Here is a 26,944-nt window from a genome sequence, read left to right on the forward strand (position 1 = left end):
TTTCACTCATAAATTATTTTTTGTTTATAATTTTAAAAGCCAAACAATCGTCCAAGTATCACCAAGGAAAACGAACGGAACCCAGTGTCCTTCTATGGCACTGTAAGTTAATTATAAGTTTTTCTTTAAGCGTTATTTTCATTGCCGCGGTCGATTTTCATGATTGCACAGAAGTATAAATAAAAAATTCTTAATATAAAATAAAGAATGGAAATTGCGTGACTTGGGTCGGCAGTGCAACACTACCAAAGTTTGTGATCATGGGTTCATCACCCACCCACCCACTCAAGGCCACCCACTAAACCATAATACTGCTCCATCCTATCCTATTACGAATTTCGTACCGGTTTAAATTGTAAAACTGTCAATTAAAAAATTATAAAAATATCACTTGATGTATCATTAAGTGATATCATTGTAATTTAAAATAAAAAACTAGTGATAAATTTACAAAAACCCTCTATTTATTTAGAACGAGAGCCATATGTGCTCATAGTTATATCCGTCTTTGTAAGTATCTGATGGCTTTAAAATTATTAGAATTGAAATAACAAAGATAAGGATAGTACATAATTTAAAATCTAAAATGTTTATATTTCCAAACTCATATATTTGTATAAAAATAACACTCTAAACATGTGATATTTATAAAGTTGACACTCTAAAGCGGAGTGTAAAAATGACCATCTATATCCATAAAATATGGGTACAATATCAAATCTGTCCACTTGACACTTACGAGCGGGACCCCCAGGGCCACGAGCGCCCCCGGCGGGATATCCCGAACTGACGTGCGGGCCCCGCGATCGGATCCGTGGGGCCCACTCGCCTCGCCGGGATCGTGTACGGACGGAACGCCACCCTCCCCCTCTCCGGAAGCAGCCTCGCAGCTTCGCCATCACCACCGCCACCCTCTCCTCCGTCGCGCGATTCCATTCATCATCCATCGCCTCGCCTCGCCTCGCCTCACCTCGCCGCACGACGGAGAAATTCTTTTTCTCCTTTTTGAAATTCCTTCCCTTTTCCAGCCAAACGAGCCAGCAAGAAAAAAGGGAGGAGGCATTGTTGCTGATCGAATTCCGAATCCTCCTCCGGGGTGCCCCCGCGCGCGTCGTCGATCCGCGCGTGTCGAATCGCGCGGGCGGTGGGGTGGGATTCGCAGATGATGGGGGCGGAGAAGGCGGAGCTGGGGATGGAGGACCTGGACCTGGAGCTGGAGGCCGGCGCGGGCTCGCCGTCGCCGTCGCCGTCGCCGCTGACGGCCAGCTCCAAGATGCAGGCGCTCGACTTCGAGCACATCGGGTCGCTGGCCGCGGTTGCGGAGTCGCTCTCGCCGGGGGGCAAGTGGCGGAGGGCGCTCACCAGCGTGCGCGTCGTCATCCTCCAGGCCAAGATCAACGTGCTCCTCCCCTTCGGGCCCCTCGCCGTCATGCTCCACTACCTCCCCGGCAAGCACGTACGGTTTCCATCTCCATCTCCATCTGCGTTTGCGTAGCATTTATTGTTGCTTACGCATTCACTCGTTAATTCCCGAGTACTTCCATGGAAGCTTGGAAATCTTCCATGGGATGGGAAGCTTCTCTGACAGTGACTGACTTTTGAAATGCCTTCCCTGTCTGTGGCTGCTCTGCTCTCCCCTTCAAATGCTTCACAGCAAGGATGGGTTTTCCTTTTCAGCTTAATCGGCATCACGCCATTGGCTGAGAGATTGGGATATGCAACTGAGTGAGTGCTACTGATTCAACTACTAGTAGTATCAATCTATGATTACCAGTTAGTTATCGAGTTATTATTGCGCCAAAATTCAACCTGACATGGATTCTGGTACATGTATATGTCCTAATCGGCGCTACTTCCTCTCTTGCAGGCAGCTTGCTCTCTACACCGGCCCGACAAGTATGTGCTTTCTTCCTTGTACTGTTGTATCTTTTCTTTCAAATCTTGGCATCAGAAGATTGTAAAGATTCAACCTTTCTGAACTGCAGTTGGGGGTCTTTTGAATGCTACCTTTGGGAATGCGACAGAGATGATTATATCGTTGTATGCGTTGAAAAATGGAATGATCCGTGTCGTCCAGCAATCGCTGCTAGGCTCTATACTATCAAACATGTTGTTAGTTCTCGGCTGTGCTTTCTTTGCTGGCGGTCTTGTCCATCCTAGCAGGGACCAGGTTTTCAACAAGGTAGTTATATGTGCAATTCGATGGTCCTCGTTTTCTGTCCCTCATTATGATGCTCATATGTAGCCTCAGTTGACATTCATTTATGAATGCAGGCATCAGCTGTTGTAAACTCGGGATTGCTTTTGATGGCTGTCTTGGGTCTAATGTTTCCTGCAGTGCTTCACTTTACACATTCTGAAGTGCAGTATGGAAAATCTGAAGTTTCCCTTTCAAGGTTTAGTAGCTGCATCATGCTTGTGGCCTATGCTAGCTATCTATTTTTCCAACTAAAGAGCCAACGCAGTCTGTACAGCCCAATTGGTGAAGTAAGTAGCTAAAATGTTGTTTATGCATACTTTGAAAACTGAAAAATAGCCTTAAGAGTTAAGGGTCCCCTTGAATCACATGAATGAAAAAATAGAGGAATAGGAAAAACATAGGATTTGTAATTGTAAAACAGAGGATTGCAAAATATAGGAAAAACGTAGGAATGACCGTTTGATTGGACCACAGGAAAAACACGGGAATTTGAGGAGAAATAAAAACTCAAAGGATTTTTTCCACGAGATTCTACCTCTTGTTAAATTTTCTCCAAAACTTGTATGGGAAGATGCATTCTATAAGATTTTCATAGGATTTCATAGGGTTCATTCCTTTGATTCAAAGAGCTTCGTAGGAAAAAATCCTATAAGAATGAAATCCTCTAAAATTCCTATGAATTTCCTTTGAATCAAAGGGGGCCTAATAGTGTTAATTATACAAAAAGACTTGGGATCACTTTAGTTATTAAACCATCCACTTTACTCGGTTTCTTTTCGGTATCATGAAAAAGTCAAACTACACTGATGCATGTAATGAGATGGCAAATGTCCTTATAAATTTGTTAGTTCTACACTGTTGCTTGTGCCCTTCTATGAGTCTCCAGAGTAGAACAAGACTTTTGGCTATCTTTCTGACTTCCCATATGTGTCATGCTACCAGATTATTTTCCCAACAGTCTGGGCACTTCCAATTACATATTTTTTGAATCCACCTAGGGCACTTAATAAACCTAAGTACCTGATAAGACAGAAAGAACAAAAAATGAAATATTTATTTCTTGAATGTCATTATATCTCACAACGTGCACACTTCAACATCCTATAGCAGGAAGAGGAAGTAAGTGAGGAGGAGGAGGATGAAAAGGAGATAACACAGGGGGAAGCTATCTGCTGGCTTTTTGTGTTGACTATTTGGATTTCAATTCTCTCTGGATACCTGGTAGATGCCATACAGGTACTGAAGAGTTTGATGAAAATTACATCATGCCTGTTAAATGTTGCTCCCATTGACCTGGATTTTGCTATTGACCCCCTTTATCATTTTCTGCTTCTATTTGACCATATTTAAGCGAGGAAATGCATTTTTCACCCTGTAACATTGCATCATTCATATGTTGTAACAGGGAGCCTCTGAATCATTAAACATGCCAGTGGCCTTTATTAGTGTTATTCTGCTCCCAATTGTGGGAAACGCTGCTGAGCATGCAAGTGCCATTATGTTTGCCATGAAAGACAAACTTGTAAGCGTACTCTTATAATATGGTTTATAAGTTAATCTGGTGCTATCTTCTTATTTTTAATCTCACTCTATTCCAAAGGACATTACACTTGGAGTTGCCATAGGATCATCGACACAGATCTCCATGTTTGTGGTAAGAATATAAATGAATAGCATGCAACTAATCTCCTGTGGTTTTGCAAGCTCTGTGTCATTACCAGAGCATGTTAATGACAACTAATTATCGTTGTATTGTTAAACAGTTGCAATCAACATAATATTTTACATGATTTGCAGATCCCATTCTGTGTCGTAATTGGCTGGATGATGGGCCAACAAATGGACCTGAATTTTCAACTCTTTGAGACAGCAACTCTTTTTATAACAGTATTGGTGGTGGCATTTATGTTGCAGGTCTGTTTTACAGAACATACCAGAATCCATTTGTCTTTTGTACTTTTCATACTTTATACTATAACAAGTGGTTACACCATTTTTGTATATTGCGCATTCTAATTCTGAATATATATTTCCAGGAAGGAACATCGAACTATTTTAAAGGCCTTATGCTTATCTTATGCTATCTCATAGTTGCTGCAAGCTTCTTTGTGCATGTTGATCCCAATTCAAGTAAGTGTTTTCCTTAGCATTCAACCTCAACAATTATCCCTAAACTATTCCACCAGTTCCACTGGTTCTTTGTAAATTTGTTATGCTGCTGACAACCTAAAGTAGTTCTGGTCTCTGGGCCCTGGGTGCATCTATCCAGTCGATTGCTATATGCTCTGACAGATGGTTGCTAATATGCACCACTAAGCTTTTTTGTGTGCTTCATTTCTATCAATAGCACTTAACTCGATAAAATCACTCAATAAAGTGTTTGACCCAGTAAGCCAGATTGTTAGAAGCAAATGCAAAGGTGGCTTGTCTCTTAATCACGTACCCTGTCTAGCTGTATCTGACCAGGCACCTTTTTTGACCTGAATCAGGTGACAACAAGTGAAAGGTCTGCATCAACTTGTGAAATGATAAGGGAGGCTACTATTGGAACATCAGCATTAGCAGATCGCAGTATTCGCAACATATCATCTGTCAGAGTCCTGATTTTGACGACCTATACCTGTCAGCAGCATCTCACATGGAGGCTTGGACTTCCCAATTTGGAGTTGCAAGGCGCTGATGCGGCTTTTTTAACATAGCGACGGCATCGCCCTTTGAGTGAGAAACTGTAACTCTATGGGATAGTGTACCAAGGTCACTAGTCTGTATTTGTTGAAGAAAGACTTACTCACATTTTTTGATGATGATGATGATGTTGTTGTATCAATGCCAATGAACTGGCTATAATGTTGTACCAGTACAGGCGACACTGAGAGATTCATACACATTTCTAAACAGTACCAGTTCAGCAGCATGCTTTATCACTGCACTTATTTAATTATTTGTCAAGGACGAGTTGCTTGTCTTTTAAAAGCTTGCATCCTCTTAAACGAACAGGGGCAGTTCGATTTTGCTAGACTTTTAAGGTCTGCTGAATCAAAAACTATCCAATACTATGTACTCTGGATGTACAAACTCATCTCAGATTGGTGTCATAAAAACATGTTTTCAGTCTGAATGCCCAATGATAATGAAGACTGCAAAAGAGAAATACTACTCCAGTAGTAGAGAAAGAGAGGCAATTTGAAACTGCTAAGTAGACACATTTCAGGCAAGGAAGTGCAGATTCCGAAATGTTGCATGTAACCATAGTTATCCACAAAAACATACATACAATATCTTCAAATTGCATGACTGGTCTCCAGATTTATGTCACGACGAGGCAAAAATGTTCGCAGCTCTTCAATTTCTCAGTGAAATGGGCTAAAGGGTTGTTTAGATGGTGCTAAACTTTTTAGCCCCATATCACATCGGATGCTTGGACACTAATTTGAAGTATTAAACATAGACTATTAATAAAACCCATCCATAATCTTGAACTAATTCACGAGACGAATCTAATGAGCCTAATTAAGCCATAATTAGCCTATGTGATGCTACAGTAAACATTTGTTAATTATGGATTAATTAGGCTTAAAAACTTTGTCTCGCGGATTATCTCTCATTTATGAAATTAGTTTTTTATTAGTCTCTGTTCAATACTTTAAATTAGTATCTAAACATCCAATATGACTAGGGACTAAAAATAAATCCCTAAAAACAAACACCCATAAAGTTTGGATATATCATCGTTGAGAAGGTATAGAAAGATACAACTATAGATACAAAACTTTACTACCTTTTCATACTTTTTCGACAACCGTGAAAATGCTCTCAAAGTTTAGGCCATATATGAATATATATGTTCAGATGATGCGGTAAGATTCATAAATATACTCATCCCAAATTCCCAAGTATTCTCTACTTTTCAGAGGCTGAAAAAAATTTCGAACTAGTGGCCCGATTAAGAATTGGTATATGCACCCGGCCCGGCCCGGCCCAACCCGACCCGCCTCCCCTTTCTTCTCTCTCCTCTCTCTCTCTCCCTTCGTCTTCGCCGCCGAACTCCGGGTCGAGAGCAAGTCAAATCTTCCCCGTTCCCCCCAAGAGAAACCCTAACCCTAACCGCGCCATGGATCTCCTCCAGTCCTCGTACACGCCGGACGAGGAGGAGGGCGACGAGGAGCGGCCCCTCTCCTCCCCGGACGCCTCCCCGCTCCGCCTCCCCTCCAAGTCGGCGGCCCCCTCCGTCGACGACACGGCGCTCGCGCTCTCCTCCGCCGCCGCCTCCACCTCCCGCCCGCTCGACCCCTCGCTCCATCTCGTGCCCTTCAACCCCACCGCCGACCAGCTCTGGGCGCCCGTCCTCGGGCCCCAGCACCCCCACGCCCCCATCTCCTCCGCCTCCGGCAACCGCAACCACAAGCTCGGCCACGTCGAGGACGCCGCGGTCCTCCCCTTCCTCTTCGACGAGCAGTACAACACCTTCCACCGATTCGGGTACGCCTCTGACCCCTCTGGCCTGCACATCGTCGGCGACTCCCATCCCCCGGCGGCTGAACCCGACACCGTCTACAACCTCGCCCCGTCGGAGCACAAGCGCCGCCGCCTGCAGTCCAAGGCGGATGACGCCGATCAAGAGCCCCTGCCGCCGGAGGCCAAGAACCCGGCGTCCGACGAGTGGATCCTCCGCAACAAGCAGAGCCCCTGGGCTGGCAAGAAGGAGGCGCCGCCTGCAGAGCTCACTGAAGAGCAGCGCCAGTATGCAGAGGCGCACGCCGCCAAGAAGGCCGAGAAGGAGGCGCGTGGCGAAGGGAAGGGCGAGAAGTCCGACATGGTTGCCAAGAGTACTTTCCATGGGAAGGAGGAGAGGGATTACCAAGGGCGGTCTTGGATCACCCCGCCCAAGGATGCCAAGGCCAGCAACGAGCGCTGCTATATTCCCAAGAGGTGTGTGCACGAGTGGGTTGGGCACACCAAGGGGGTCTCGGCAATCAGATTTTTCCCCAAGTATGGACATCTGTTGCTGTCTGCGAGTATGGATTGTAAGATTAAGATCTGGGATGTGCTTGAGTCGAGGACATGTATGCGGACGTACATGGGGCACTCCAAGGCGGTCAGGGATATATCGTTCTCGAATGATGGGTCTAAGTTCTTGAGTGCTGGGTATGACAGGAATATACAGTATTGGGATACTGAGACAGGGCAGGTGATCTCGACCTTCTCTACTGGCAAGGTCCCTTATGTAGTGAAGCTCAACCCGGATGAGGATAAGCAGCATATTCTCCTTGCTGGGATGAGCGACAAGAAGATTGTTCAGTGGGATATGAAGTCAGGGCAGATAACCCAAGAGTACGATCAGCATCTGGGAGCGGTGAACACCATCACTTTTGTAGATAATAACAGGAGGTTTGTGACATCAAGTGATGACAAGTCACTTCGTGTCTGGGAGTTCGGCATCCCAGTGGTGATTAAATATATCAGTGAGCCACACATGCACTCTATGCCGTCAATATCCCTGCACCCAAATTCCAACTGGTTGGCAGCACAGAGCTTGGACAATCAGATACTGATATACAGCACCAAGGAGAGGTTTCAACTTAACAAGAAGAAGAGGTTTGCAGGCCACATTGTGGCAGGTTATGCTTGTCAAGTGAACTTCTCACCAGATGGGAGGTTTGTCATGTCAGGAGATGGTGAAGGTAGTTGCTGGTTCTGGGACTGGAAAAGCTGTAGGAGATTTAAGACATTGAAGTGCCACAATGGAGTTTGCATTGGATGTGAGTGGCATCCCTTGGAGACTAGCAAGGTTGCAACATGCGGATGGGATGGTGTAATTAAATATTGGTAAGTTGGCAAGATAAACGTATAAACATAATATGTTATCACTTGTTGTTTGGGTTACAGATTTTATCTGAATTTTTTTTACCGCTGTGCATATTCTTGTTTTGTTGAATTGCATTAGCAGTCTTTCTTCTAGCTGATACAGCTGCCTGTTATGCAAATAGAACCTATTTAACTATATATTGAATCACAGCACATTTAGAGAAATAGGATTAGTAATACAATTGTGGTGCGCATGCACAATTATGCCCAAAGTGTGCGTGGGCTAGGATGCACTATATTTTATTCACTTGTTTTGAATTGGTAATGTTTCCTTCAAGTAAAGGATGATAGTTTCATTTAGCAGTGAGTCATTGGCATTGCATTAGTATGTTCTTGTGGAACTTGCTGCCAGAATTTTTATGGTGTGGTTTCTTGTGCCAATTGACATTTAAATCATGGTTTGTTTTGTTATGACCTTATTATCTACATCTTTAAGTTCATATTGTGGATCATGTTTAATTGATAAATGTGCTAGCTTCACTTTGTTTTGAAACTTAATTTCTAGGTGGCGATGCTATCATAGTGTCCAATTGTTATGACTGCTTTTCTATCTTCAAGATTTGATAAATCTTAACTGCTTGTAGTTAATGCTATTGTAATGCTTATAATTTTATTGAGGCAATCGATAATATGGCCACCAATGGCATGGCATGAATTATCCTCTATCTCTATGGTCCACCAAACATGTAATATGAATATGATAAACAGCTAATAGTTGTTGGGTTCAAGAACAGTTTAAATAAAATTTGAGCTTAATCTGGTTAGTTGCATTGCCCTTGGAATTATCTTGAGTCTGCTTTTCTTATTTTTGGTGTTGATGAGTTTTTTTTCCTTCTATTTTTCCATTGTTGACCTGTGCTGGTACTAACTTTTGTACAACTTGCAGGGATTGAAGTTCCGGAAATGTAATGAGAAAGGTTGCTCAAGAATGCCGTGGTCCTGTGGATGAGTTCTTGACAATGCAACTCACAAGGACCGAACTTCAGGAGATGCTGGAAGTACACCTGCCTATCTAGCGAACTTCAATGTCATGAGGTGAAAACTATCCCATGATTTTAGCTACCGGGTAGCTCTCTGTGCTTGCAAAAAGAATGTATTGTACTATGCTATGTATACATACTGCACCAATCAATTTTGAAGTGTACCTTACTAGTAGTAATCTTGTTTTGGTTTCAGCTCTTTTATTAATCCAAACTTTTGCGGTAGCTGAGAACAAGGCTTGAATACCAGATTTTATTATAGCAAGGTAGTTTTCAATCTTTAATCTGTTTTTTGTTTTTATATTCTTCTTAAAAGATGGAATAGATGCTTGAACTTACATTCGCCATTCGTCTTCATATGATGTTAATTGGGTTTACGGGGTTAGGATTTGGGGGAAGTTGATCCAATCATCAATTATTTTTTTGGATTATTACAGTGGGGTCTCTGTGTTTGTGTGGGTGGGCCACAGAGCATGCTGAAATACTAGAACAAGTAAGGCACCTGAATCTTCCTAAAAATGTGAAAAGGCATCTGTTTATATATTGATGAGACAAATAATCCCCTGAAAGAGTTCAACTCTACTTTTGAGTAGATGCTGCACATTATTGTTTGACGGCGGGAGCCATAATCTAAACCACACCAGAAATTTTAAAATGGGCAGAGTATAGCAACCATTTGAATAGCACATAAGCTGATAGGACAGGGTAATGTTGTGTGGCAGTAACGCATCTCTGATACCATATACTAGAGAAGAAAAGGGGAGCCTGGATATAATATAAGGTCGTTTTCAGTCGTCAAAACGGAGGTAGCAAAACACAAAACTCAAAACCCAAACCCAAACGTCAGGTGGAATGGAATGGAGGCGACCGACTTGGGCGTGGGCGCGTGCAGAGCAGATGCATCCAAGACCGAGGCTGTCGCACGGCGGCCGTCGTGTCGACGCAGGCATGGCACCACGCAACCGCCAGCATCAACATTTTGGACTTCCTTCCATCCTGTTGGGGGAAGGAAAGTTACCAACGCACGTACGTACTTCCGTCGTTACTTACACATGTCTCCTCCTCCACTTGGTATCCGATCCTTTCTTTTCCTTGCTATCCATCCGGATCACTTGACTTCCCCCACTCCATCATCTCCATAATATGCTTTTCTTTCTCTCTGCAAACCCCACCCACACATAAACCTTCCTTTCTTCCTTCCCATGCATGCAATGCAATGCAACCCTAGCCTTCTTAGCCTTTCTTCTCTTCTCTTATAACAACAGGACGCATTGCCACCACCGGAGTAGCAGAGAGCCAGAGATCCGGCGCCATGGGATCGCGTGCGGCGGTGCAGGCGGTGGTGTGGGCGGTGGCGGTGCTGTTCTTCCGGGCGCGCCCCGTGGAGGCCGGCCTGGCCGCCAACTGGGGCACCCGCGCGCTCCACCCGCTCCCCGGCGACGTCACCGTCCGCCTCCTCCGCGACAACGGCTTCGACAAGGCCAAGCTCTTCGAGGCCGACCCGTCCGCGCTCCGGGCGCTCGGCCACACCGGCATCCAGGTCATGGTCGGCCTCCCCAACGAGCTGCTCGCTTCGGTCTCCTCCACCGTCGCCGCCGCCGAGCAGTGGGTGCTCCAGAACGTCTCCGCCTACATCTCCAAGTACGGCGTCGACATCCGCTCCGTCGCCGTCGGCAACGAGCCCTTCCTCAAGTCCTACAAGGGCAAGTTCGAGGCCGCCACGCTGCCGGCCGTGCAGAACGTCCAGGCGGCGCTCGTCAAGGCCGGCCTCGGCAGGCAGGTGCACGTCACCGTCCCGCTCAACGCCGACGTCTACGAGTCGCTCGACGGCCGCCCCTCGTCGGGGGACTTCCGCCCGGACATCTCGGGCCTCATGGTCAGCCTCGTCCGCTTCTTGCTCGACAACGGCGGCTTCCTCACCATCAACATCTACCCGTTCCTGTCGCTCTACGCCGACCCCAACTTCCCCGTCGACTACGCCTACTTCCCGGCGCCCGGCTCGCCGCCGTCGCAGGCCAGCGTCCAGGACGGCAGCGTGCTCTACACCAACGTGTTCGACGCCAACTACGACACGCTCATCGCGGCGCTCGACAAGCACGGCCTGGGGGCCATCTCCGTCGTCGTCGGCGAGATCGGCTGGCCCACCGACGGCGACAAGAACGCCAACGTCGCCAACGCGCAGCGGTTCAACCAGGGCCTCTTCGACCGCATCATCGCCGGCAAGGGCACCCCGCGCCGCCCCCAGATGCCCGACGTCTACGTCTTCGCGCTGCTCGACGAGGACGCCAAGAGCATCGACCCGGGCAACTTCGAGCGCCACTGGGGCGTCTTCAACTACGACGGCTCGCCCAAGTACAACCTCCGCCTCGCCGGTGGCCGCAACATCGCGCCGGCGAGGGGCGTCCGCTACCTGTCGCGCCAGTGGTGCGTGCTCCGCCCGGACGCCAGCCCGGCCAACCCGGCCATCCCCGGCGCCGTCGGCTACGCCTGCCAGTACGCCGACTGCACCAGCCTCGGCTCCGGCTCGTCGTGCGGCAACCTCGACGTCCGCAGCAACATCTCCTACGCCTTCAACCAGTTCTTCCAGGGGGCCAACCAGATGAAGAACGCCTGCAACTTCAACAACCTCTCCGTCATCACCACCTCCGACCCCTCGCAGGGCACCTGCCGCTTCGAGATCATGATCGACACCGGCCGCCACGACCTCACCGTCGCCTCCTCGGCCGCCGCCGCCACCGCCGCCGCCTTGGCCGCCGTTCTGCTGCTCGCATTGACTGGCATCCTGATATTATAAGATACTAGACTGACATATATACACACCTGCAGGCTAGAAAAGAACCAATTCTTTTTTTAGGAGGGAAAAAAAAATCAAAGGGCATATATGCATGCATGATGCATGGTGGCAAATTTTTATTTACCTAAAAAAATGGCTAAAAAGGGTAGCTGCCATTAGTGACCAAATTAAGGAATCATTTGGGGGAATTGTATTTATTGGAGGAATTTGTTGATGCTGATTCTTTCTGATGTACATATATAAATAACATGATAAAGGAATTGATATAAAAGTTCGGATTAGAAATCATGATAATGCTGGTTGTTCAGGCTAGCGGATCAAACATCCCACCTTCACTATTTTTCAGGTAAGAATCAAAACGTTTGCAGACAGGGGTTGCCATTGTTATTCACAACAAAAACAGAGTTGGTAGTCAAAAGAGAGGCATACTTTACAGTTTACACGACAATGGTTTTTACCAGTACTACTTCAAATCACTGTGTAGCTGAGACAAACTGCAAATATCTGTAACTTCTTCTGTAGCTGTCACCAAAATTACTGACGAAACACAACAGAGCATTTTCCACCTAGAATGCGTAGTCACCGGTGTCGTCGTATCGTCGAGAATTGCTGTCGCAGCTGAGCACCGACCCCATGCTTGACCTCTGCACAAGACGCACCAAGGACTGGACGACCTCCGACATCGGTGGCCTGAATTCCGGCTCAGGCTGTTGCAGTTTGGTGGTGATGATCAAATCAGCATCAGTGCAGAGAGATTGGGATTGGGGGGAAGAAAACACAATTGTTACTAGAGTTCTACTACTACAGTATTTACCTGGACACAAAGCGCAATTGCGTCGGCAAATCGGGAGAGCGATTTTGCAGGATACAGCCCTTCCAGCGCTGGATCAACCATCTGATCCAACGCGTCGATGTCATGAAGCTGCGGAGTAGCCCATCGGACTAGCGACTGCTGGGGCCATGGCTGGGATCTGCAGTAGATTCAGACAACTTCAGAACTAAATTGTCTTCAAAATTCAGGTTCGATTTAGAGGAATTTGATTTTGGATTGAAGGACAATGATGGTATGGATGGATGAAATTTCACCTGTCAAATGCTTTCCTGCCAGTCAGGAGCTCTAGCATGACGACTCCAAAACTGTACACGTCACTCTTTTGAGAGTACTGTCCAGACATGGTCACTTCGGGAGCTCTATACCCTGAGTTCTCATCTGATTCCTGAAGTTTCCATTATACTAGGACTTATAAGGAGAAAGATTATATCAAATGTAGGCTGTTTTTCCAGAAAGTTTTTTTGGTTAACATCAGATTGCAGAGAGTAAGATAACAGAAGATACAGATGGTGCTTGAATTATATCGTACATAATAGCATCATTTTTAAATCAAAACGACACCCGAGAACGATCTTAAATGTTGGTGCTATTTAAGGTGCGCTCAATATTGGTTACAATTCTCAAAAACTATGTTAGTGTTACTTAAGGTACGCATTCTGTAAAGTTGTTAGTGGACAGAGCAGGTTATCAGATATCAAACGGTACATTGTAGTTACAGAATTATCACCTGGAGTTCCTGGTTGGGAATAAGCTCTGCAAATCCACAATCTGAAACATGGGGGTTAAGCTCATTGTCCAACAATATGTTAGATGACTTGAAATTCTTGTGGATGACCGATGGCGAGCAGGTTTCATGCATATACCTGAAAAATAACACAATCAGTTCCAGACAAATGTACCAGATGATGAATATGCCTCACTTACTCTAATGCCCTTGCAGATCCTAGCGCTATCTTGACACGGTTATTCCAAGACAGTGTTTTGTTGTATCCATCTGACAGGTGAAGGAAATCATGGAGAGAACCATTCATGTAAAATTCATATGCCAGCAAGTACTGTCCATGCTCCGAGCAGTAGCCATCTAGCTCTGAGAGGTTTGGATGGTTTAACTTTGAAATTTTGGCCACCAAATGGATGAAGAAATCAGATGGGTTGCTTAGGAGGGCAGATAAATTGATTTTCTTCACAGCCAGCACCTTGAAAGTAGAAATTGACATGAATACATAAAGATGAGAAATTAAAAAGACAGTCATATCAATACCATCATAGCATCTGCAATAAAATGTTCTCCTTTATGACTAGATTATAGATTTTACAATTTAGAGGAATTAAATTGCCAGTATAAATACGCTACTACAGTCTATGTGAGCTTAAGATGTTTAATTATTATAGTATATGCAGCTATTTTCTTACTGATGCAGTGATGCTATCATTTATGCAAAAGTAAAAGGAGATACTATACAAGTAAAAGTATTATCTTTTTATAAAAGGAGGATTGAAGAACAGTTGGTCTTAACATCCATAGAATGAACTGACTGTAATTTTGTAATAATATGGTTATGAAGTTGAGATTTTGCATTTGGAAAAAAGATAAAGAGTATATACAAAGCTTACAGTAACATACCTTATTATCTGAAATCTCTGCTCTGTAAACACGGCCAAAAGATCCTTCACCTATAAGATTGTTAGCACTGAAGCTCTCAGTTGCCATCTGCAGGTCTGCTACAGTGTACGCAGTTGCTCTGATGGATGAAAGGTCTATCTTCTTTGCCTTAACAGGCTTGTCTGTGGGATCGCTTTCGTCAAAGGACTTGTGCAAATCGATTTTCGATGGTGGTTTCAGGTTCATTGAGACAGTCTTTTGCAAACCTTCCTTTGCAGTTGGTGATACGATGCTGATTGCCCTCAGCTCTGGACAGCAAGAAATTTGTTTAGTATTCAGATAGTGCAAAATTAACAGCTCAAGGATAGTGATGCTGAATAGTTCTTATAGGTTCATGTTACAGCTGAACTTACGGTTGAATTTTCCTGAAGCAATTGGTCTAAGAGTGAGAGGTTCATTCTTTTCAGGATCTCCTCCCCTTTGATCCCTCATAGATTTCCTCTTGATCAGAAAGAATGCAACCATTGCTCCAAGAACCACCACAGATATGACAATTCCAGCAACAGCCCCACCCCCTACCTTGGAACTTCTGCCTCCACCTCCGCCGTCACCGCCATCGCTACCATCATCGCCATTGCTTGCAATTGATGGGTTTTTGTTACTGTTACCGGGGTTTCCTTTCGAAGGCTGCCGTGGCGGGGATTGTGAAGCAGTGGATGGTGGAGATGATGGTGCAGGACTGTTGCTAAAGGAGTTCCCACTTATCCTGAATTACAATATTCATCATATAAATGCTGGAAAAGTTATAGATTTATGTTACAATTTTCAAATGAAATTTTGGGTCTTCTGGTGGCAGGTCTCTCCAGATGCCTCCACCCCAGAATTTCGATTTTTTTAATGTAACAAAAAAAATTCAAAGTTGAAATTCAGAGAAAATATATTAAATTTTGAAAATTTTCCATTAGGAAATTTGGTCTGACAAAAGTTCTTCTTTTAGCATCCCAAAATTGTGAACCCTGTGGTGGAGTGGTAGACTGACAAGGTGACGAAAAATACTTACTGCAGATTGCTTATGCCTTTTAACTTATCAGGAATCGCCCCACTCAATTGGTTATTTTCAACGTTGCTGCAAGACAAAGTTGTCTTTGGATCACAGAAGAGATATAAAGATGAGTATTATGTAGGTGAATAGCGTACTAACTTACAGGTCAGTTAAAGGGAGATCAGATAGGACATCTATGGTACCGGTAAACTGATTGTTCTGCAAGTGGCTGAAGAGGGGAGCATATCATTTTAAAGTACAAGATTTTGTTTACTTGTCTGAACAAAACATCCATAAAGAAAGATATGAGAATATGTCCTTACAGCATGGTCAGACTTGTCACGGAGCTTAAACTGTCTGGGAGAGTGCCAGAGAACTTGTTGTCAGAGAGGTCCCTACAAGAATTAGGTTCAGTTTACCAATAATTTGTCAGTTTACCAAAAGGATATACGGAACTGTATGGTAGTTGGTAGCGTAGCAAGAAGAATGGTTGTTTATATGTATAAAAATAATAATACTCACAATGTTGTCAAGTTGGTGAGTTGGTTGAACATAACATTGATGCCTGAAAGCTGATTATGTCCAATATTTCTACATCAAGGAGAGTGACATGGTTTGGTCAGATGCAATCAGAGAGTCTAGAGAAGGTGGCAAATTGTGATACGCTCAAATAACTTACAGATACTTCAGTGAAGACATTTGGGAAATGGAGTAAGGCAAAGTCCCACTGAAGCTATTGTTCTCAAGGTTTCTGCAATTCAGGATATTTGTCAGAAGTAAGCGAATGACAAGAAGGGCAAAGAGGCCATAGTTCTCCAGTTGTCAGTCAAAATCACTACTTACAGTCTCTCAAGATTTGGTGGGAGATTATATGGGATGTCACTTCCTCCAAGGTTGTTATTGCTAACATCACTAAAGCAATAAAAATACAAACTTGATCAAAACGGCAGCGGTAAAACGCCTCATTTTCAATCATCAGTACATCTTAAGACTGTAAGTAGTAAAAGTTTGTGTGAGATCGATTTCACTAACAGCTCAACCAGTGCAGTGAGGATGTTCATGTTGTATCCCAAGGTCCCCTGGAGCCCCATACTGGGTAATTTTCTGCCCACAAATTATTTGGAAGGACATAAAAAACATATCAGAACAATGACAATTAGCAATGTCTCATCTCTGGGGCGTGCCCACTAAGTGTCACCTCACATTGTTATCACTCTTGATCCAGAGCAAGTGATCCCAAGCCAAGACTGGCCACAAGGGTCGCCGTTCTGTGCCACCCAGTTTGTCAGCGGCGATGGCGAATTCAGAGTTGTGTAGAACGTGTTGAGAGCAGTCACTGAACATGAAAAAGGAAAAGCATGTCAACCGACGCAGTAACAATGGAAAATTTGGGCAGTTGCAGTTAAACAGAATCCTAAATGGTGTAGTATCTTACCAAGAAAAGTAGTGAGCACATTAGTTGTTTATAACTCCCATAATCTCAAAACCCCAAATTTGGATTAAAAAAATACTAATACTTTAAAACTAAGTCAAACTGAAACATACTACACACAGAACCTAACTTTTTAGCAATCCAATGAAAAAAGGCTGCTTTGATATGTAAAATTTATGGAGCCAGTCATGGAAGGAAGAGTGGAGAAATGAATAAAAGAAGCACAGGCACATCTTTTCTGCCCGTTTATCCGGACAGGACAAACGATGGCACCAGAATGATGATGACAAAGTGGAGCCACACTGCCAAACAAATGGCATTTATCAGCCTTAACCCCTGAAATCACAATCAATCACAGTATGATGAAGCTGGAGCTGAGAAATTTTGCCACTTGAAGTAAGAATAGTCAAACAAAAGAAATTTGGGAAGACAGCTTGAGGAAGTGAAGATGCCGGCAACTTGTATCACTAATTCACTATGGGTGTGTGATTGTGAACGAATCTTGCAGAAAAGTTCTCCTTGAATCTGGCATCTCATCGCTCTAATTACAGCACCATGACCATGAGAACTAGAACTCATCAGGCCTGGCGAAAAACTAAAACTCGTCAGGATGTTTTTCATCCCTTCCAACAGAGGAGGTGTCCCAAAAGAAGCAGCGAAAATACGTGATTTCAAGTGATATGATAAGCATCATCAATACGATTCATCAAAACATTGAAGAACAAAACATTACTGTTCCAAGCAGTCTGAACACAAACAGAAGGGGAGGATAGGAAGAATCAAGAACAGAAAAATTTTCCACATATTTTTTTTTTCTGAAACAAGGACACAGAGAACTGAACTGAACACATCAAGATTGGAAATGCAGAGTTCTTGATTAACCAAACTGAAACTGCTCTAGGCTTCTAGCGGAAGAAAAGATGGATGCGTAAGCGAGATAGGAGTAGCTAACCGTCATCTGAGGTAGTGTCGGCAGTGACCCCCAAGAAGGCGGTGGCCATGAGCAGCATCACTGCTCCAGTGAAGCTCACCGACGCCATGCCTGAAGCTTGTCTGAACCAACCCAAGCTTGCCTTGGCCATTGCAGTGTGCTTTTCTGCTTCTTGGAGGACTCCAGGAAAGAAGGCGATGGAAACAAAAATATCCCCCCTTTTTGTTCACTTCCTACTATACATAATAACAAAACTCACTGAATCCTCTCTCTCTCACTCACTTTCTCTCTGTGACTGATGACTGTCTGTGTTCTTTTTCTTGGAGAGCTATATATACTTCTGCAGTTCTGCTGTCAATAAGCTAGGTTTTGGAATGGTAGGTAGAAGAGCCCTTGATAAAAGAACTTTTTAAACAATATTGATATATTATTTACTACTACTACTAATAAAAGAATTTGCTCATTAGTTTTTCTTTCCATTCGATAGCTGGTTGCCAATCTACCGTATGTGGGAATGTTTCTTGTGCTTTTCTTGACAGGATAGCCGACTGTTTCGACAGTTCTTATAACACTGGCAGATGGAGCATTTGCTCTTTTGACTATTGTAGCTCCTCTTGATTGTTGGACTCATATCCCATGGCAAGGGGTTTCAATATAAAAGGCAGAAACACTGCATATTGACATGCCTGGTAACTTCAGAGAATTTTGTACGGAATAGTATTTCGTACAGTTTATAATCGATAATTGGAGGGAAATCTTCACGCAGAAAAACTGACTACTACTCCGTCCAAAAAAAAGATTTTTGGGTTTTCTAGTTCGAGCGCTTGATCATATGTCTTATTTGAAAAAAATTTAAAAAATTTTAAAAAATAGTCACACGTAAAATACTATTTATGTTTTATCATATAATAATAATAATAATAATAATAATAATAATAATAAAATTCAAAAGACAAAGAGTCAAAAATTTTATCAAAAACTCAAAAATTCATTTATTTTTGGACAAATGTTGTACACTTGAACATCTAATCTAGCATACACCCCATGGTGTTTTCTATGACTAGTTAATTAACATGGTTATGGTTCTGTAAATAGGAGTGAACGAGCCAAGTTGGAGGTTGTGTAACCGTGTTGGAGTGCTTTTTTTATGATTTATTACTTTTTTAACATTTGTAACTGTTTTTTTTTGAACCAAAGCCAATATTTGCCTCGAAAGGTAACTGTGTATATGATTTGGTTGGAAACCTATAAAACCATACTAAATCAAAGAGTCCAATACAATGCATATGCTTCCTCACTATTTTTTTAATCAATAGCAACAAACGAACTCCCAAAAAATAAGACAATATATTTTATGGTTTTAAGCCAAAAGCAAAATAATCAGGCCTCCAAAGAAATCTAGCAACATGACAATCACATAATATATTGCTGATAGCTTCATCATGCATAAAGAAAACATGATTTTTTTTACAACCATTCCCATTAGTCTTTGCTAAATTATCATTGAAACACCTTAAAAAATACCACATAAAAATCTTCCCACTTAAGAGCCGGTGGTTGGTGGAAAGGGCCAAACAACGTATTTACAGACAGAAACGAAAAATAATTTATAAATAAAACTTTTATATACATGTTTTTTAAGATCTACAAGTAAAGACAAAAAAATAAACTAGGATACAAACCATCGAAATCAATTCTAAATGTAAAGCTAAAATTTAAAATTTAGCTTACAAGAATAAAGAAAAGCAAAAAAAAGAGGCCCTACCATTTTTTTTCAGTGCGTAGGTCTATCAGATATTCATATGATCACGCCTCTACAGTACTCACTGACCGATCAACAGAGTTCGCGTGTGTGCATAGCGAATTTGGAGATCAGTTGAGGATACTGAGATACGGTGTGTGTGACCACCGAACGAGGAAGAGATTTCGTGGGTATTCGGCCTACGTGGCACTGTAATGTATAAAACTTTGACAAAAAAATATACTCCGTTAATATATCATTTATGTAACACAAAATTATAGTATTTTTCAATACAAATCTAATAATATTAGTTATTAAATTATATTCTGGTATAATAATCTTTGTTAAACCTTACCCCATATATTTTGAAAACGAGGTAGTGCGTGTCCAATATGGGCAGCGAGCGGGCATGGGCGCAATTCTGCTGAATTCGCCCCCTCTGTCTGCCTGCGTCCCATGCTTCCTACTACTGTACTACACTACACTACATGTTCCGTTCCCTTTAGATATGATGCACACTTGTTATGACCGTCTTTAGGCTCTGTTTGTTGGACTCGGAACCCTTTTCCGGACATGTAAAATAAAGCGGGGATCAGTACATAATTAATTAGATATTAGATATGAAAATTATATAAATAGATTAAAACAATTTTTAAAGCAACATGTAGCAAATCTTTTTTAAATATAATATTTAATAGTTTAGAAAACGTGTGCTTAGATAATGGAAAAAAATGGAAGCCAGTAACCTGCCCATAGGCTGTGTTCAAATCAAACCGGGGCTGGTCAGCTGATCATCCGCAACAACCTAAATTCAATTTAAAAATGTAATATATTACCACGTGTGCATTCTCACAGTTTAAGCATCAACACCACCCTAAAATTCAATTTAAAACGAGTAAAACAATAGGATCGCACCTATCTCCGTTTTGCTCTAGCTCCACCTCCATGTGCGCTTATGGGGTGACCTTTGTACTGTCGAAAATCCAAAACGGAAGCAGCCATATACATGGGAGAGAATCCCTAGACTGTAGGGATAATAATGGTGCCCTCCTATCATAAAACTCGTGACGGTAAGCTAAATACATATCCGTAAATCTTTATGGGTACAAAGCTAAATCATACTCATATCCGCTGAGTATCCAAAACTCAATGGGTACCTACCAGATGAAACCATGTCAAAAAAAACATATTAATCGAAACATCTTTATGAGTATATTAGGGTTTTTAATATTTAATTACAGGCAATAAACAAATATACTTAGTTGATTGATTAATAGTGTAACAAGAAAATAAAAAAGATACAACAGCAAGCAAGTAAATTTAAGCTTGTCGAATTTAACTATCCAATCATATCGATACAAACGGCCAATCATGCATCAAATAATAGTCTCATGTTTCTCGGCTTATAATACTAGACAATAAAGATGCTCGCTGCCAAGTATTTTAAGGTGTCACTGGATTTTTGAACTTATGGATACCCACAGGTATCGCACGCTCAATTCAACGAGTCTCGGATGTTTACTGTTATTGTGCTCGGCCGGATCAATAATCGTAATCAGATAGCTGGGCCGACGTCGGCAGCCGGCCGGTCGTCGGTGAACCACGCACGGAACACACGGATGATTTGATTTATATAATGCATGGATGCATGTGGCCATCCATCCGCCCCGATCGATCGGCTGGTCGTCTTGCTCCGTTTTAAAACATACTCCAATACTTAAAATGTAATCTAAAATATAGTTACCCATTTTATAAATATATGTTCTACATATTCTTAACTAATCGTAGCATTTCGATATTTAACTTTTCTATCTAATACTGTGTCTCACAGAATCACAGCCTTCTTTAATTTAGTATATTTTTCTCTTGCGATCTTTTGATAAGAAAGTAAAAATCCTAGGTGCTGTTTCGATTTGTTCACAATAATCTGAGTACCATTATTAGGGACAAACCTTTTCTTATTTTTTTTGTAAACGATACTTTATTATATTTATGTTACATGCAGCGCATATGGTTTGTCTGTGTCGGTGCCCTTTTATTTGTTTTCAACAAAGTGCAGTAGCCTTTCCAATCACTTCTGGAAGAATAAAAATAAATAAGTTAGTTTTAGTGGAGAATCTCATCTTCGTAATAATTTAGCATATACACATTTCCTTTATCTGACTAGTTTTCACTCCACAAAATTGCAACGTACTTGCCTTTCGGTTTTCTGTTTAATCAAATCTTATCAAGGAAATAAAGCAAAAGGTTGATTAATTAATTTCAGCACACTCCTGAGTGATCGAACAGGCGACCAGCAACACATGGATGGATCATTAAGAAATGGCGATTAAAGTAATCACGACGAAATTAGGTTATCTTCTTGATCTACCACGTTGGATTCAGTTAAAAATTCTTGACATTTCATAGTAGGTTACTAGATATATAGGAGTAGCAGCTATATGTGTAGCATACATGCTTTTGCTACCTCCTGACTAGACACCTTCCAATAATGCAACCACCCAGATTATTTATTTACCCTTTTATTTTTGTTTGGACAAATTATTTTTTCTTGCTTTCTATTACTGGTCCAACTAAATTATGGGCGAATCATTCCAAGATGGTTCACCATCCATGGTCCTCCAACAAATTATGGACAACAGTGGTTCGTACACTTGTCGCGGTTCTTAACTAAGGGTCCGTTCAGTTTGCAAAAACTTTTGGGAGAGAGATCACATCGACATGTATGGTTATATATTTAAAGTATTAAACATAGTTTAATTATAAAACAAATTTCAGATGAATCTTTTGAGTCTGATTAGTCTATCAGTAGCACATGTTGGTTAGGGGTGTAAGTGGGCCGGTCCGCGAACCCGCTTATAGGTCAATTAAGCAGGTAACCCGGTGGGCAACCCGCTTAAATGGCCTATAAGCGGGTTGGTGGGCCTCCCACTTACACCCTTAATGTTGGTTATTGTAGCATTTATGGCTAATTATGTACTAATTGGGCTTAAAAGATTTGTCTCACGATTTTCCTCATAACTGTGTAATTAGCTTTAATGTTCATGTATATTTAAAGCTTTATTTATGTGTCTAAAGATTCGATGTGATGTTTGTGATGTTTTTAGGAAAGGTTTTGGAAACTAAACAGGGCATAATTAGACTTCTTCTCCCCCTCTTGCTAACTCAGATCTCTCGTTTTTTACGTTCACGCTTCCCAAACCGCTAAATAGTGTGTTTTTTACGAAAATTTTCTTTAGTAAAGTTGCTTTAAAAATCATACTAATCTATTTTTTAATTTTTATAACTAATAATTAATTAATCATATACTAGTATATTATTATATTTTTCGGGCCGGATATCATAGTCCACATCCAAACGCAGCCTTAGTACATCCTGCTGCTCATGAGTTCTAATCGTCGATTTGCGCATAGTGCTAAATCATCTAACAATTCGGACTGATGAATGAAGTATCATATGGCTTTATTTGAACATGGAAAACTTTTGTGCGGCTAACCTTGAAGGCTGTTCGACTAACTATATCGTTGTCCACTATCAAATTTCGAACCCCAAAGAAATATGAAAACCAATATTCGTCGACCAATTTCAATCAATATTTTGAAATTTGAATTTAAGATAAAACGTTCAACCCCCCTCAAAATCATGCTATTTTTTAAAAAAGACCTATTTTCATCAGAACACTGTACATGTCTTCTTTGGTCGATATTAAGAATTAATGAACTCATAGCAAACCTAGTTGTCACGTGAGTAATTGACTATGTCTGGCCATGTTTGACAAACTTCCAATTGGATTATTGCATCATATGAACTCATAACTTAAAACTAAGTATTTTAAGCCATCTCTATTAATCTAAAATGTGAACAAGATGGCTTAATTAACAAAAACACTGATATATCCCTACCTCTATGTACCTTACAGATAATTTTTAGAGATAGTCATACCTAGCCTCAAAGGATTCCTCGAGTGAGTTTCTGCCACAAACACATACACACACGAGTACTATAATGTTGAACACGTCGATTAACTAATTGGATTAATTCTATCGCTGCTAGAATAACGTAAAATGCACCAGCAATCCGGAAAGCAACCAAACACTGACCAAGGGTAGACAAAAATCATTTGGTGTGAAATCTTAGTCTATGAAAAAAAAAATGCACACGTTGACAGAAAAAAAAAGGGAGAGAGAGAGATATATGAGTGAGAATGAGTGTACTGCTGGTTGCTGGTGGTTGCTAGACTATCAGGTTTGTTGGTGTTTTGAACTTCCCTTCTGTGGCTCCATTACTCACTCTTTTGAAAAAAGCGTTTGTTGCCTTGACGTGGAATGGAACCCATCAAAGTTCCTTCAGGTTGTCATTCTCTCCCTCTGAAATCCTAACTAATCCATCAGTTTCAGACAAAAGAATTGATTGATGCATTTCTGATAATTGTACACGTCGAGGTTAATCCATTCTAATGCATGAGAAATCAGCATGGTACCTTTTTTGCCACCTTGTGAAGTAGGGATCAACACAAATTAATCCACGAATAATCCCAGACCAGGTTTAGTTTATTTAGTTAAATTAGAACATGCCACGAATTACTTTACTCTAGAGGACGATTCAATTTTTTTTATATAATTCCCTAGAGGTTAATGGGTTTACGATAATCGTATCATCCTTAGAAAGATACATTTAAGTATTAAAATTTAGGCTTAAAAATTTTGATACAGAGTTTTTTTAATGATGGTAAAATTATCCGTATGATAACTTTCTGTAAGCGGTACATCTAAATTTTGCAGAAGAGTTAATTTGCTCCAAATTAAAGGCGGGAGCCTCTGCTTTTGCGAATATAAGCAACGGAGAGGGGATCGTGAGGAGGTACTACAAATGAGGAATTGGCTCAAGAATGAAGTGATGAAATAACAAGAGCACCAACCGACACCGACAGAATCGGATCTGTGCCAACAAAAAGCAACAACAGTATGCACTGCACTGCAGGTTTAATTGGTTAGCCGGACAGCAGTACACAAACAGTCAGTGTTAGCTTGCATTCGATTCGCCGATTGCCTCTGCTAGCCTGCTTGGTGCCTGCTCGCTCGCAGCTAAATAGCATCAAAGTGCTGGGCTTTAGCTACTGTTAAAGTGGCTACAGCACTCCCTCCGTTTCTTAAAAATGAGTTAATTTCGTTTCTAGGGCTTAAAAATTAAGTCTAGACGTCTTGATTTTGAGAAGTGTTAAATAAGTTTTGCTTGTTCAATGCCCTTTTATCTGTCACATGTTAATAATACTTATGCATATGTTTTTGGCAGCGAGACTAACGATCGCACTTATGTCTCATAGAAGGAGCATCGACTTTTATCTCTCACTCTTTATATAAACTCACCTTATATAGAAACTGAAGAGACACGTAGCGAAGGAATCGAGCTTATCTGACATGGCTTCTCTTCAGCATGGTGCTGATATACGAACCCGATGACTATAGAGTCCACGTATTACCACCGAGTGGTCATTGGTGGTAGAGAATCTTATTTCTCCGTGAAACAGCCATACTAAGGGCGTTTTTGAATCACAGTAATAAAAAATACAGAGAAGTAAGAACAACATAGCATTATGATAGAAATGTAAGTGTAAAACAGAGGATTGCAAACACACATGGAAAATATAGGAATGACCGTTTGATTGGACCATAGGAAAAACACAGGAATTTAGGAGAGATAAAGACTCAATGGATTTTTTTCATGAGGTTCTACCTCTGGTTAAATTTCCTCCAAAACTTATATGGGAAGAGACATTCCATAGAAATTTCATACGGTTCATTCCTTTGATTCAAAGGACTTTGCAGAAAAAATACCTATAGGAATGAAGTCCTCTAAAATTACTATGAATTTTCTTTGAATCAAAGGGGTCCTAAAATTTTATTAACATTAATGTTAGAGGATCTTATTTCCAGCCATATTACAATTTCATTTTAAAAATCGCTAGAAACCGCTTCTACTTGGATGAAAGCGGCGGTAATAACTAAGGCCGTGTTTAGTTCGAAAAATATTTCTCCAAAAAACAGCGTATCGAATCCTTGAACGCCGAAATATAGCATTAAATATAGATAAAATGAAAAAAAATGTACAGTTACGTGAGAAATCGTGAGACGAATTTTCGAGCATAATTAGTCCATGATTAGTCATAAGTGATACAGTAACCCACATGCGCTAACGATGGATTAATTAGGCTTAAAAAATTCGTCTTGTGGTTTATAGGCGAACCGTGAAATTCGTGTTTTAAAATCTCTTTCAACATCTGATCAAATATCTAGTGTGACATCCAAAAATTTTCATTTCGAGGACTAAACACCGCTAAACACAGTGAAGAACCACCTCGTGCTGATTCCTGATGCACAGTTGTACATATAATAACTGCAGCAGTGTAGGTCAGGTCAGATCAATCGTTGTAAGCCGACGTCGAGACTGTCGCAGGTGTACCGTCACAAGTTGGCCGATGAATAGCCCCTGTGGTTTGGTTTGCTGGTCTGATTGGGTAAGCAGCTTTAATTTGCTCTAGCTAGGGGATTTTTGCTTGTTTGGTTCGTTGCTTTGTTACGTATCCTTAGGTTAGCCAGGTGGTTATTATCGTCTTTGATTAGCTTTTGGTAGATTGCCACTGTTACGAATACAGCGTCCTTTATTATTTTTGGTAGCATGTTGTTCGCCTTGTTCAAACCTATTCTGTGGTTAACTTAACAGAGGCGTGAGTACGTGATGATGACAAAATTTAGTGTCATGCTCTCTTCGTTCAACAAATATTAAATTTTGCTTCAGAAGAAATCATCCCGTACCTTCTTATCTATCCTCGATCGGTAAATCGAGAAAAGTTTTGGTACATCGAGAAAAGGGGATGTTTGGTTGGCATAATTAATTTGTCTAAGGTTGTCACAATATTTTAGTTAACTTAGCTAAGGTTTGGCTAACAAAAATGAAACCACACTTTAGCTAACATGTGACAAGTTTATTGTCCTTTATTGTGTCATTGACATATGGGTCATATATATTGAAAAAGGATCATGTCACAAGTGTAGCACATACCAAACATAAGCCTAATATGGTTAAATTTAGCTACTTAAGTGTTACAAGCTTAGACAAATTATAGTAATCAACCAAACAACCCTTTATTACTTCGGTATCTTTTTCAACCTGTTCACCAATACTGCTTTTCTATTAGGGTGCTATGAGTTAGTTTTTTTTTTTAAGAGAGAGGTAGAGCTCTGCCATATTTCACAAGTGCGATTAGGCAGGTCGGCTTGCTTGACCTTTGTTAATCGCTCGTATTTTTATGATACTCCTGTCATACAACTGAAAGCAAATTTTGACGTAAAATTTCAAGTGACATAATCATTTACATATGTATCCATAAAAATAAAGTCCACGTGGCAGTGGTTATGTTCCTCAGATTTTATATAAGAGGATCCCCATCTCATACAACTCACCCTTTTTCACTGTTGTAACGAGCAAACTTCTTTTTTTTTTTAGCGTCAAAAGGGAGCATAATGC

The 26,944-nt window shown here is 41.5% G+C and overlaps 4 protein-coding genes across 5 annotated transcripts; 3 read left to right on the forward strand and 1 right to left on the reverse strand.

Annotated features, from left to right (window-relative positions):
* Window positions 1–784: 784 nt before the first annotated feature.
* Window positions 785–5,152, forward strand: LOC102713995 (vacuolar cation/proton exchanger 2). Of its 2 annotated transcripts, none has more exons than XM_015834690.2 (11): window positions 785–1,456; window positions 1,655–1,725; window positions 1,868–1,896; window positions 1,986–2,182; window positions 2,275–2,487; window positions 3,311–3,436; window positions 3,606–3,722; window positions 3,801–3,854; window positions 3,998–4,114; window positions 4,237–4,330; window positions 4,690–5,152. In XM_015834690.2, the coding sequence occupies exons 1-11, from the start codon at window positions 1,163–1,165 to the stop codon at window positions 4,701–4,703; spliced, it is 1,326 nt and encodes a 441-aa protein (XP_015690176.1). In that variant the 5' UTR covers window positions 785–1,162; the 3' UTR covers window positions 4,704–5,152. The 2 variants fall into 2 exon arrangements, with proteins under 2 accessions (XP_015690176.1, XP_006650169.1); XM_006650106.3 differs by having other exon boundaries at window positions 786–1,456; window positions 3,308–3,436.
* Window positions 5,153–6,244: 1,092 nt separating this feature from the next.
* Window positions 6,245–9,310, forward strand: LOC102714272 (pre-mRNA-processing factor 17). The gene is made up of 2 exons (XM_006650107.3): window positions 6,245–8,026; window positions 8,952–9,310. The coding sequence occupies exons 1-2, from the start codon at window positions 6,312–6,314 to the stop codon at window positions 8,956–8,958; spliced, it is 1,722 nt and encodes a 573-aa protein (XP_006650170.1). The 5' UTR covers window positions 6,245–6,311; the 3' UTR covers window positions 8,959–9,310.
* Window positions 9,311–9,905: 595 nt separating this feature from the next.
* LOC102708788 (glucan endo-1,3-beta-glucosidase 5-like) lies at window positions 9,906–12,141 on the forward strand. Its single transcript, XM_006651414.3, has 2 exons — window positions 9,906–10,071; window positions 10,311–12,141. Exon 2 carries the CDS (start codon window positions 10,358–10,360, stop codon window positions 11,837–11,839), a length of 1,482 nt encoding a protein of 493 aa, XP_006651477.3. The 5' UTR covers window positions 9,906–10,071; window positions 10,311–10,357; the 3' UTR covers window positions 11,840–12,141.
* Window positions 12,142–12,223: 82 nt separating this feature from the next.
* On the reverse strand, window positions 12,224–17,990 carry LOC102714544 (protein STRUBBELIG-RECEPTOR FAMILY 7). The gene is made up of 16 exons (XM_006650108.3): window positions 17,701–17,990; window positions 16,520–16,652; window positions 16,349–16,420; window positions 16,160–16,228; window positions 15,996–16,067; window positions 15,839–15,907; window positions 15,640–15,711; window positions 15,480–15,545; window positions 15,335–15,400; window positions 14,688–15,040; window positions 14,296–14,582; window positions 13,596–13,867; window positions 13,399–13,534; window positions 12,926–13,056; window positions 12,654–12,810; window positions 12,224–12,546 (listed from the first exon to the last, which is right to left on the reverse strand). The coding sequence occupies exons 1-16, from the start codon at window positions 17,828–17,830 to the stop codon at window positions 12,406–12,408; spliced, it is 2,226 nt and encodes a 741-aa protein (XP_006650171.1). The 5' UTR covers window positions 17,831–17,990; the 3' UTR covers window positions 12,224–12,405.
* Window positions 17,991–26,944: the final 8,954 nt, after the last annotated feature.

Source organism: Oryza brachyantha, chromosome 3 (assembly GCF_000231095.2).
Source record: "Oryza brachyantha chromosome 3, ObraRS2, whole genome shotgun sequence".
In the NCBI taxonomy this organism is placed as follows: Eukaryota; Viridiplantae; Streptophyta; class Magnoliopsida; order Poales; family Poaceae; genus Oryza; species Oryza brachyantha.